Raw genomic sequence first — 13,501 nt, forward strand, 5'->3', positions numbered from 1 at the left:
TAGAACTAATAGAACAAAGCGCCACCATTAGTAAATAGCTGGTGGCTGAACTGGAACGAAAACTTATCATGGCGACCACCACGGAAGTAGAAGAGGTTTAGATAGCTTAGCTTTTTCACTCGTTTTAAATAAACTACTTGGCAAGTATATTTGTGAGATCTCTAATAAATTGTTTTCGTACTTATCAGAGCAGTTTTTACATGAATGTGTAGTAGTGTAATCTTATCAGAATTCCTTGTCTCAGTCTCTGTTGAATCATAAAATTTGTTTTCGTTCTCGTACACCCATCTTCGCTGAGCATCCGTGAAATTTGTATCTGTTGTACGCTGGACGGAAATGTTGCAACAATGTAGCTAGGCCTAGCCTACCTAGGCTGCTAGTCTAGGCCTAGTGCTAGCCAGTAGATACTAGGCCTGTCTGGGTTGGCCTACTCATTTAGTGTGTATGCCGGTACGGTCTAACTAGGGCCCAGAGACTAGGTCAAGGCTAGTTTTCTAACTAAGCCTTATTTGTTATTATTAATTACACTCTTTAAATTTAAGGGACCTATTATATAATATAATAGGCCTAGGCCCTATGTACGTACGTAAAGCGGCTGTGTTAGGCACCACATGATAAATACAAAGTTAAATATATAATTTTTAAAAAACAACAAAAAATAGCACAAAAAACTACTCATTCTCAGTATCATAAAAAAAATTTATTTGAGGTAAATTGAGCCACTGGTTACGGTTTTATAAACATTTGAAGTTTCTGAGCGCGTTTATAGCAAGTTGCATGTTAACAATACAATTTTTGTCACTTTTTTGCCATATTTCAGTTAATTTTTGTAAATGCTAAAATATAGTGTACATTTTGATTGTAAATTTTTACTGCAAATTACATTAGTAATGTATGATGTAGCTTTAATACAAAACAACCCAAAAATTTATAAATTTTTTTAATGACCTTTGACCCACAATTCCAAAATTGAAATTCAGGGAAAAAAAAAGAAAATAAATAAATTAATTTTTTTTAAAATAAGTAAAAAAAAAAAGCAAGCCTTGTTGAATTCTTAGTGTAAATGCATTTTCTGACAAAATGTTGATACAATTTATTTGTGACAGGCTTTATTTAATGGTGTATAAAATTTTGTGAACTATAATATGATAAAAACTATACATAAATATAGATATATGACAAAATTATTACCAGAATTTCTTTAATTAGTTACCTTTTTAAACACATTTATTTTATTTACATCATTGCCATTTATATGCAGCACTTTTGTTAAGATCGTTATGGTTTACCTCGCGACAATGTGTACACGGCGGCCGATCCATTGCTGATCGTCGATTTTGCTATGCCAAAAAAATATATTGCTACGTATTACATTTATATTTGGCATATTAACTCTTAGATATATAAACTAACCTTTAATAGTAACAAATTGAACATTATTACTCACAATTCTCCGAAAAAAATGACAAATTTAATGAAATTTGCAAAAGCTGATAACTTTGATAAATGTTGACCGAATTAGGAAAAAATCTAAATGGTATGCTACTTCGACCCCTGAGTGACCTGACTGACCAGAAGAATACATCTCAACCATTCAAAAAGCATTTTATATGAATATTTTCTTAAGGCCTATGTTGACAAAAATATGTTTGGCTGAAGTGGGTTAATGACACTAATTAAAGTGTGTGACGTCACGCATCGTGCGATGCCTAGCTGTGTATACAACAAAAGTGGTTTTGTTATATCCACAGCGACAAGCAACCAATTGCAGCACGCCATAATATGTGATTTAAAAAGCTCGCTTTTTAGTAACAATCAATCTGTCCCTTATATACACAGCCACTGTGCGTATAAGATCCGTAGATGTCCATTATATACACAGCTGCTGTACGTTCAGATCCGTTCTATCCCTTATATACACAGCCACTGTGCGTATAAGACCCGCTAAATTTAACTAGGCCTAGGGTAGGCCCTAGGTCATGGGTCCACAGTAGGTAGGCCTAGGTCTAGCCTCCTCCAGTCGGCTAGGCAAAGCCTTTAGGTAGCCTAGGACCTTTAATTTGATTATGAAGTCAAAAATATTAAGGCCCTAGCCTAGGCCTAGCATTTTGAAATTGCACATACTTGCAGTGTACTGTATTTAGAAACATACTCCCTTTTTCATGATTGGCAAATCAGCTGGTGTATTATCACGTAACCATCAGTCCCCTCCCTATCCCCTCCCTTCACTAACCATAAAACCATTATTAAAAGAGCATGGCTCAATGATAGTAGTTCCCAATCACATAAACATGTACTTCTTCGTTACCTTGTTCTACGTCTACAGATGGTTTAACACTACTTTCTTGCCAAATTTACATACAATTTGATTCAGGATATAGAACCTATTTAGAAACTTTGTCAATATTCTCATTAGTGCTGTGTGTTTAAGTGTAATTTGTAATTATTATTATTATATTACTTAAACATTATTTTAATTATAATTATAAATACTTTTTAGTAATTTACATATTTATTGTAAATATAGTAATATTAATTATAATTATAGAAATAATAATAATAATTATTATTATCTTTTTATATCTTGTGATTTTTTTTGTATTGATTATATTTTTAATGTTTATTGCAACTTTTGCCTGCAAGAGGGAACGAAGAGTTCCTGTTGGACGATTGTTGACAAAAGAATTTAGTAACCCTTCCCCTGAAGTTTGTTTGGAAATGCTGAGTAAAACATTTTTTGCATTCTCATGACTGGTCTTTTATTCTAAAAAGCACTATAGTAAACTAATTTCTCATGGATAGTTAATTTTTAGTCGTTTTTAGCTTTTTGAGTATTGTAGGCTTAATTAGATTGTTGCCATATATCATGAGAGCATCTGTGAATTATTTGCTGGCAGGCCGGCCAGCCGTTTGCTTGTTAGTGGTCTTAAATTGCAGGCGAATGATGTGTGGTGTTCGGTTTTTCTGCTCAGTCTCGGCATTCAAATAGTTTCTTGGTTACAATAGGAGTTGCTTTTTCATCACTTTATTTTTTTTCTTTTAAGCGCATTGAGACTTCGATATAATGCTCCATATCAAGTCCCATCACATTACAGAGCATCTTTATTAAGGTAAATCCATTAATTTAGGTAAAATCAAACTTATGCATGAGTAAGTAGGCCTGTTGTCTGATTTCCATCATGCTGTATCAAGGATTTGATCATAAATTTTACAAGGTAATGTTTTTACAAAACAAAGAAAAATAAAATCACCTCTCTTTAAATCAGTTAATAATGGTACAATATACTTGGTGACAGATTCTCTTGATTGTGTACTTTATGTTGTTAACACCAATCTAGCGTTTAATACCAAAAGCATTGTGTTTGATATACTTGTTTTTGTGCTGAGCGATTGATGTGAACCCATTAACAAAGTCATAAAGATTAATGTTATCTGATCCAATTTGTTTAATGGCAAGTAAATGTTATATAGGCTTAATACTAAGTTAAATTAATATCTGCAACAAATTAATAAAATTGATGTGGCTTGTCATGTAACTAATAAATTAGACTACTTATGGCCCAACTTCATAACTGAAGGATTCGGCTCTTTAAAAAAATTTTATTTAAGACTTACGCCACCCTAGGCTGACCTAGTTGATATTTGTCCATGTAGAAGAGTCTGCCTGCCACTGTGCCGTACACCAGTAACTTATGTGCGGAGACCAGCCATTTCACTCTCAGGCACTAGAGTGGTAGCAGCATCTAATCTAATAAATATACATAATCTAATCTACACAGTACAGAAAGGGGTGGGAGAACAAATGGGTCTGGGGGTGGGGGTCACCTTCCATGCATCCCACTGTTGGTTTGAGTTGGATTTGATATGAGCTGGTTTTGGTTTGCGCATTTATCCTTAATATCTAGACTCCACACTAACCATACCTTTGAACCTTCATCAATCAGAACAAATATTAATCATAAGTACTGTACAGGTACATTAACCAATTTTGTATCTTGATACTTGCAGTTAATTCTGCCAAATGACCAAAATTAGATTACAAATTTCTTTATCTAGACTTTCTCCTGTTGGCTAATTAATATTATAATATCTGATAATTTATCATCTCTATAGACTCGTTCATGTTGAACTATTATCTAGTAGATCCACTTAACTAGTTAAAAGTTGACGTGAACCAGTCAATTATAGCTAGATAAAGGCTTAAGTCACTCAAAGTTAAGTGGCTTAACTTTACTAGAATAACGATAAATTAACTTGCTTAACGGTAAATCGGCTTGGATTACAAGGACACGATTATGTAATGTAGGCACCTAAGCCAACGTTGTGTTGTACCACCATTATCATCCTCTGGCTGGCAACTACGTACTCCCAACAATGCTAACAACAGCAGCAAAGTAGTCTTATTAGTCTGGTTTTCAGAAATTATTTGTAATATTATGGGTAAAAACCCAGCAAACGTCTGTTTTACGAATAGTCGATATTATAAATGACCTTTGCCCTTTGCATCATCGACCAAGTAATAACGTCAAAAAGTCCTATTGCGTACGTTTTTCAAAGTGATAATGTATATTATTCTTAATAATAAAATCAGATTTGTTGTATTTATTTATTGACAATTCAATCCTTTCCATTTCCGCTATAATATAGTCACTATTAATTCAGTTTCAACGAACTACCACCAACGCCAGTCATTAAAATGAGCGCACATGCTTACGATGACGAAATAGAAGTGTGTTGAAGTCAGCAACTTATTTGACACCGCGAAGCTAGAATTTAACGAGAATTAAAACAATATTTTGTTTTAAATGGGAGAACGCTAGTGATTAAAATAACTTGTTTTTTATCGAAGGTAAATTTAGCTAGGGCCTAGAGTCTACTACTAGATTGCGTTAGACCACGCTGCTGCATGCACTTTCGGTTGGTTCGTACTGGTAGTGGAAACTGACACATGATTTCCACCGTATGACGTCGACGGCCTCGAAGCTGTCTGGCTGTTTATCTGGCTCTAACTTGGCATCGAACGCAACTAGGGAAAATCGTATCATATTTCAAGATTTAGATAAGTGACTTAACTTTGACGTGAACCAGGCTATTGTTTCAATATTTTAAAGAGAGTATTATTTTATGTTAATAGCTTCCACATGAGTACAGTAAATAATAAATGCACAAAACATGTTTAAATTAAACAATTCTGTAATATTAAATTTCTTGATTAAAATTATTTGCTGTGTATTATCATTCAAAAAGATACATAATTATTTTCTCAGTTGACATCATAAAAACTATAGTATGAAGTCGTTAAAATCTATTGTTGGCATTTTCAATTGTGGTTTTTCGACATTATAAATAATTACTATTCATTAGTACTCATTATTGTATTTTAGAAAGAGAAATGAGTGTGAAATAAGTCTCGTCGCATCATGGAAATCATTATTATCTATATAAGAAACTAATATTCCTAATATTATTTAATTGCTTTCATGTTCAAGTAATTATTTTTCACAAAGGTCATTAAAGGTCTGTTTGATTTTTTTTTTATTGTTTCATGTTTTGAAAAAAAAATTAAGTACTGTACCTCTCAGTTATTTGTATGTTTTTAGAATTATCTCCTTCATAAGCTTTCCTATGAAAGTGTGAATGAATATGATAGTGTAATTTTTATTATCACTATATCATAAGATTGATGTTTTTGATATAAAATTGCTGGTAGTGGAAAAAAAACCCAAATTGCTAGTAGATGTGTACAGTTAATACTATAGTTAGAATGGGTTTTAAAAATGTGTATGTTGGAGTGATGATAATGACTGCCATTTACATTTTAAGTAGTGAATTTCATACTACAGTTTTGTAGCTGAATAATATACGAGTGATATTTTGTATGTTAATGGATTCAGAATGAAGAGATGACATTCATGGTTTCTTATTTCCTATCAAATGGTGTGCAGGTTTGGTCCATGACAGAATATTGTTTACATCGTTATGTACTATAGCTTTATATTAAGATATTTAAATTCAAATACCAGGATATACTTAGGATTTTTTTTTTCCCACTACAAAATTATTTTAAAGATAGGCTGCCAGTAGAGCATGTGTATACTTGACATAGTTTTTTGGAGTACATTCTATATGAAGATACGATTTATGTTTGGGAGACTGTTATTTTATCTGTAGCTTATGATGTAATGCTATCGCACAATTCCTCTCTTTTTTACTCTCACAACTTAGTGAGACAATAGCAAGTGGTTACAGCTTCTGCAGGGGTACCAGACACAAAAACCAGAGATTGCACCTGCAAGGGGTTGGGGGGCTACTTTTTTTCTATTGGCCAAGTATAAAATTCTGTCATCCAACCCCACATGAGGTCGCTGAACTAAATATATGAAATTGCTGATCCAACCAATTGTTTTGATTATAGTTCTGATTTTGTTAACCATCTGGTCATTATCTTGGTGGTGGAATTGAGGTTGATGTGCATCTTCAGTTGTCTTCAAGACTAATCATCCTCCAGAAAGTCCTTGCACCTTTAGCCGGGCACTCACACCGTCGTACAACAAATCCAAGTCCACTCCCTTTGAGCGTCACCGCCTGCTCATTGTCGGTTGTCGTCTGAACGGATCGTCATTAAAAATGATCAGTTACGCTGGAGTAGTGCCCCTATGCTATAATGTAGAGTTAGGGTTTGGGGTATGCTGGTCACTAGGACCTTAGTGGAGGAACGTCCATCCCCCATGGTACATAGTTCGTCCAGATATCCTTGATTATGTTGAGAGAATTACAGTACACATGAATTTCCTTTTGGACGAAATAAAATATATCGTTTCGTGTCATTAAAATAAGCCCAGGCATACTTACCACGAAGCGCACAGCTTGATTTTATTGAGGATGGAAAAAATGATTGTTCCCTGTTGATAGTGAACCTGTGGTGAACATGCAGAATGGCTTCTTGATTAACTGTCTAATGAGCCCATCAAGGAACCAGGTGTTGATAATTAGGATGATGATATACAGTTTATGTGGTCATAGTCACTTGACAGTGATTTAAAGCGCTCTTAGGTAGTGCTGCTCTATGTCAGTCATTTAAGATCATTGTTGATTTTTGTTTTGTTTTGTCAGATACTGCAGAAATCCCCTCTGGTCTCTATCAACATTCTGTTTCCCATGCTAGGAAATACATATGCCTTATTTGAATCTGTAGGATAATACATTTTTTTAAATTTCAAACCTTTTCTTAATAAATAAGCAATAATAAAGTGAACACGCTTTCGTAAATTCTTTTAGTAATCCTATTGCGTCTATGAAAGACCGCCCTGTACTTAATAAAAATGCAATGTATGTTTTTTTTATTGTACCCCATGGTTTGTCGAACAGTAATAGTAATTTAACATTTTCCTTAAACAGAATCACCTCTAGAATAGTTCAGCCTTTACTGAGATTTTAAAGATGACCACAGAAACTGAAACAGAAGAACGAATTCGGAACAGCTTTGGTGGTGTGCTGCCTAAGCAACCAATTCCACGGAGTATGGCACGTCTCACCCGTCAGGACAGGGCACACAGTGATCCTAACTTAGCCAGAAGCTCATTCCAAGGTCTTTCAAGTTTATCCGTTAGCAAGCAAGAGATTACATTAGGACATGGTGATAGTCTTATTGTTTATTGGGACATCAAAGAAGATATCTGTGCTACAGATTGGATTGGACTGTATCATTCTGGTAAGACATTTTTACTTATTGATGAGGAGGTTAATGGACATTTCCGGGATGTCAATCAAACTTAACAATTGACCATTTAGAACAGCGCGCGTGCTGTCTCAAAAATGTGCATGTTTACATACATTGTTTTATAGGACCGTAGCGAAAATACCCAAGGGTCGGGGCTTAACGGAAGGGTCTGGTGGGGATTTACTGTATATGGCTCCAAGTTCACGTAAAAAAAAGGTAACTTATTTGAACGAAATACCAACCTGACCTCTTCCACCACCTCTACTCTATGTGGTCATTACAGTAGTAGATTTTCCACTTTGTCCAATTGTATATAATCATAACTCTAGTGGATGTAGACCCTGCACTAGCTCAATTTCAAATTTGTGGATCCACCACTGATCCTGTAATCATTGTAAAACTTGACCTAAACCATACTGGGCAAATGTAAAAAAAGGTTGTAGTAAACAGTAACTTACACATGGTCATCCTCTGTAAAGGTCATTGGTAAACTGATATATCAAATCTTTTCCAAATATTTCCTTTTTACTATTTAATAATAAGTTTAGTTTGATGTCATTTTTATGTACTATACTAATTTTTGTTCTTGAGTAAATTTATAATGTATTCCACATGGGAAGTGTTTACATTAGTAGGTGGATCTGAAGAATCATGAGCTTTGCAAGACATGCTAAATGAATGCTCTTATTATTCTTTAATATGATAATATTATCATGTGTATTATTTTTGTATTTCTGAAAGTTCATAAATCAATAATTAATTAATAAAGTATAGATTTTTTTTAGAGTGCATAATGCAAAAAGCCTCTATGCGCTAGACCTATACTGTGTTTTTTTTTTTTTTAATAAAGAATGATTTGATAGTTTAATCCAATCCCTATGGACTATGCCTACTCCTAAAGTATAGTAGACTGTTGACTGAGAGTTGATTCACCCTATGAAATTATGAAGAAGTACACAGTACAAGCCTGATAATTATTTTAACATTATAAGTCAACAAATAAAGTTAACATTAGTAGGCTAAAGTTGATCGTTATCAACAATATCAATATTCATATAACTTTGGCAAGCAGGTACTCTATAAAACACTAGTAAAAGCAGTGGCTTCATAGTTTGTGTTGAGCAATAGACTTGAATATTTTAATTGCTTCGTATTATATAATAAAATAATAAATATTATATTAGCTTTTACACAAATTTGATTGATAAAATATGTTTGGTTTCCGGATGACAAGTCCTAGACACTTCTTCTATTTTTTTGTGTAGATTTTTAAATTTGAGTGGTTTGTTAAATAGAAAGATCATTATTTAAGTATTAATATTTGTTTCCTTTAATCTGGTCACCATCAGGGGAATGTTCCTGATGATGGAAAAATTACTGTATTTAAATTATTATCCTCCTCCAACAAAATCTATCTGTTATTTTTTAAATACTTTACTGCAAATTCTTGGCTGGTGTGTATAGTAATATGTTTTAATCTGTTTGCCATTGAAAGTTGTAAATACTATGTTTCATCCCTTTTATATTATACAGTAAATAGATTTTTTTTCAGGGTTTTTTTTTAAGACTAGCCTGCCACAAGCTACAGTACTAACCTTAATGACTTCTAATAGAGTACGGCATTGCTGATTTCATAACAAGTATTCGTTAATGCTACCCACGCACTTTATAAGCCTGAAAGCATTCTACACCTAAGCTACAGTATGGTTTCCATAGCTTTATGTAACTTTCTGTTACTCAACTCTGCAACATTCTTTATTTCTACAGTATGTTGTAAAATTAGGATAACTAATTATTAGTTTAGGATAACTAATATTTAGTTTTAAACTCTGTACACCTTGGTTAAAAAAGCTATAATAAACTATGGCTGCTTGGTACAGTAAGTAGCTGCTCACGATAATTGGTTTAACGCGGTATCAGGATGTAGTAGTCTATAATTACAGGTATAGTCAGGTTTTGAGTACACTGTAGGAAATAGAAGTCGAAGGAGCCATTAGCAACATTATGTTAATCCAAAATTATTACATTATCGTAGGCATTTTACTTTACTACCTTCATTATGATTGTAAACAAATACTATAGAACATACAGTACATTTACTGTAACTCATCTTCCAAAGGAATCAGTTTCCATTATGTTGCAACATAGGACATCCAGCACTTACTGTCTACCAATTACTGATTGCTAGGTAGGAAATTACCCATTGCTAGGTAGAAAATTACCCATTGCTAGGTAGAAAGTAAGAAAAATAAATGATGGAATGCCCAAAATTGTGGTGACAGAAGGAGTAATTGAACCCCTGATGAAGCTTAAGAGACAAAATTGCAATTGTTGCACCATCAACCTCCCCCCGCCCCGCCCTACCCTGTTAACAGGCAGATAGAAATTCAAATTGCCAATGAGATTTTTTTCGGTACTTCTTTTGACCTATAGTACAACATGCAAACGTTCTGTAATTTCCATCCTACTATTTACCTATAGTCACTCTAGGACAAATACTTGGAAACACCAATTTCCGTTTGACCACTTTGTCAAACAAAGCACTGCATTGTGTGCATAACTATGGATTAGCACATTTTAAAATATGTACAGTTTATTAGGTAGGCTTTTTTTTTATATTATTTCCTGGATCTAAATTACTACTGTATCACTTGAGAAGTTTTTATATGATTTCCTGAATTTGTATTCGCACAGAGAACTTGGAACTTACTGTGTTTTTTCTATACTAAAGATAGTATAGTCAATAGTTTCCTTCTGTATCTCATTCTTGTGTATAGTCCTGTTAATGGCCGCATATATGCCTCCTGAACTCGCACCACTCTCTACAGTAATAACTGCCACATCAAAAATTATTATTTTTTCACTAGTAGTTACAGTATTTGAGAGTACAGTACATACCATATATTGGAACATAATTAAACAAACTTATTTCATTATGGATTTAATGTTGCAACAAATACAGGTATAGGATCATTAGACTATTCTAGCATTCCAATAATTTAATAGGCACTGCTCTCAAATATATATCTCTTGTATCCAGTCCAACAAGCATCTAGACTAGGGGTGGGCATAAAAATCGGTCTGAGGGCCAAAGTGAATTTTTGATTGAACACAGAAGGCCGCACCCAAACTTTGATGTTTCCTGACAGCTTCAAAAACTTCAAAGCACTGCTTTTATATCACTTTATTTTCAGTTTTCATTGTTACTTTTTACATATGATTGGTGTCAGACGGTCAAAAAAAGGTGTTTTCTAGACAATTTTGATTGGCGGGCCGCAAACATAGGGTTTTTAATTTATTGTCGCGGGCCACAAAAAAATCGCTGACGGGCCGCATGTGGCCTGCGGGCCGCACTTTGCCCACTTGTGATCTAGACCATAGGTCTACTGCTTGTGATGTACATTTTTTTTTAACAGAAAAGGTTTCTTCCCATAAAACCATTGTAACAGATCTATGCACAGTGTTTGTGTTTTAGGCTTAAAAGTTTGTTAGAGCACGGAGTGTACCAGGTGAGGAGTAATATCAGCTTCTTACTAAGTGTATTAAGAATTTGTTTTTTGGTTGGTGTCCTTAACATTTTTTATTTTTTGACTATTCACATCAGATGTTTGTACTATTTATTGAACCTGGGAAAGTGCTGGTTTGTTTGTCTAGTTGAACACTATTTTACAACTTTGGTTCATTCACTTTCTTAATTTATTCTTCTTGAGTCTTATATATTACAGTATGTCTGTACTATTCAAATAAATATTGTTATGCCTCCATTTACCAATTATGATGAAAAGTGATGCCAGAAATTGCTGTTGATCCTTTGAATTTAATGGAAAATTACATTTCATATTTCCTTCTGCTTCAGTAATTATTATTATATAAATTAGTGACATGAGTTAGCAAAAATTAGGGTAAACATGATTGTACTTGAACCAACAACTTATTATTTTCTCTTAGTTACTTGAGCATTTTTATGAATGAAATGTATTTTTATCCACACTTGACCCTTGACATACTGTAATAGTGACCTTTGGAACAGAAATAGATAACATGACCTACACTGTACTGTGTAATTCTGTTGATGCATGAAATTATGGATTTGTGTATATTACCTAGATCGTCATGACCTAATCCATGTATAAAAAATAGATAACATGTCTGGTTATCCTTTCATTATCACCTAAACCATGTATAGAATACTGTGTCCATGGACGTATAAAATTAGATGCTGTGTTCATGGATAATGTGTTCTATTTTAAAAAGCTTGCTGTAAATTGATGACTTAAAATTGTGAAAAACACAGTTTGATCCAGGTTTTTTTTTTTTTAATAGATCTAATATGAATATAGAATTCTAGTGAAATAATTATATTATTGCCCTGGTATTTTTAGCATGTTCTGTTAGGAGAAGTTGAACAGCTGATAGCCCCTTGTTGTTTGCGTATAATGAGGGGATTTTGTAGGCACAGAATATATCTAGATGAACCTGAACAGGAAACTAAAGCCCCTCTCCCACCTAGGTTTATTTCACCTAAGAGTCGCATGATTTCTTTGGGTTAAAAACTTGTGATCTTTGGAAAGGACCTATACAAGCTTATTACGTGTTAGCTACAAATGAGGTACGACATTATGGTGTTGGTTACGAGTTATGTACAAATTATGCCAAGCAGAGCACCAAGTTTATTACGAGATTATTACGAGCGTAACAAGTTTGTACCGAATTAGATACGAGTTAGGTACGAGCCAACTCGGTGCGCTCGAACTCGTTTCTGGGTGCTCCCATCAAACTCGTAGATGACAAAACTGCTGACGAGTATCCAGAGTAGTGTATGAGCTAGGTAGGGGTACTCTACGAGTTACCTACGAGTTCTTTGAGTTTACTACGAGTTATCTACTCGCTAATTTTGAACATGTTCAAATCTAGCGCCATGAGTTCAGAGCTGCTACGAGTAAGTAAGAGTTCTCCCCGAGCTTTCCGAATCGTCCTACGAGATATCAGGTGGAACCAATTTGTCAAATGTATGCTCAGCAATTCAATTCTGAAGGCCAAAAGTGAGATTATCTACAGGGTTCGTACGCGTCCTTAAATTCCTTGAATGTCCTGGAAAAACAAATGAGCATTTTTCAGTACTGGAAAGTTCTGGAAATTTAAGATTTTCCTTGAATGTCCTGGAAATTTTATCATTAATTGCAGGACTACAAGTTGCCTAGTAACAGTAAATTGAATGAGAAACGTTCCCACGAGTGGGTTCCCACAATACTCTTGAGAGAATCAGGGTCAAGTCTTTGTGCGCCGCCAATTCAGGAATGTTATCAAAGAAAGAATGTCATTGCTGAAAATGGCCGACTGGCTGGTTCAGACAAACTTGTGCGATTCAGTGAATGGAGTTGTTCGCTATGTTTTAGTAAAGGCGGTGCTTTTTAAAAAAAATTGTGTATATTAATTATGTTTGAATTTAATTTTAATTCAGACATTGATAATCATAATCGTTAACTTTCTTGACATCTGCTATGAAGTTATTTGCTTTCTGTCCTGTGTTATAAACAGTACAGTACTGAAATACTAAACTTTCAATCAATTAAACAGGTCCTAAATATGAAATGAGATGCATTAACGTCTCCGCAACGTACACCCATCAAAGGCTATATTGTTTTAGTGTATATACTGTACATGTCAACTTCGCCACAGCTGTTCACTGAACAACCACCCTGGACAGGCTGTAACCCACCCCGCGGTGCCACAAAAGAATCGAGTTATTTGGGTGCGTTGGTACCACAAAAGAAACTGTCA

The 13,501-nt window shown here is 34.2% G+C and overlaps 1 protein-coding gene across 1 annotated transcript in view; it reads left to right on the top strand.

Annotated features, from left to right (window-relative positions):
* Positions 1-13,501, top strand: part of LOC117101707 (E3 ubiquitin-protein ligase HECW2-like) — a 67,212-nt gene continuing 53,711 nt past the window's right edge. The window contains exons 1-2 of the mRNA XM_033241742.1: positions 1-140; positions 7,399-7,711. Of these exons, the coding sequence (XP_033097633.1) occupies positions 7,441-7,711 (271 nt within the window). The 5' untranslated portion in view covers positions 1-140; positions 7,399-7,440. The remainder of the gene's footprint in view (positions 141-7,398; positions 7,712-13,501) is intronic.

This window comes from Anneissia japonica, unplaced genomic scaffold (genome assembly GCF_011630105.1).
Source record: "Anneissia japonica isolate Jap-2015-1 unplaced genomic scaffold, ASM1163010v1 scaffold1005_len2656397_cov198, whole genome shotgun sequence".
NCBI lineage: Eukaryota > Metazoa > Echinodermata > Crinoidea > Comatulida > Comatulidae > Anneissia > Anneissia japonica.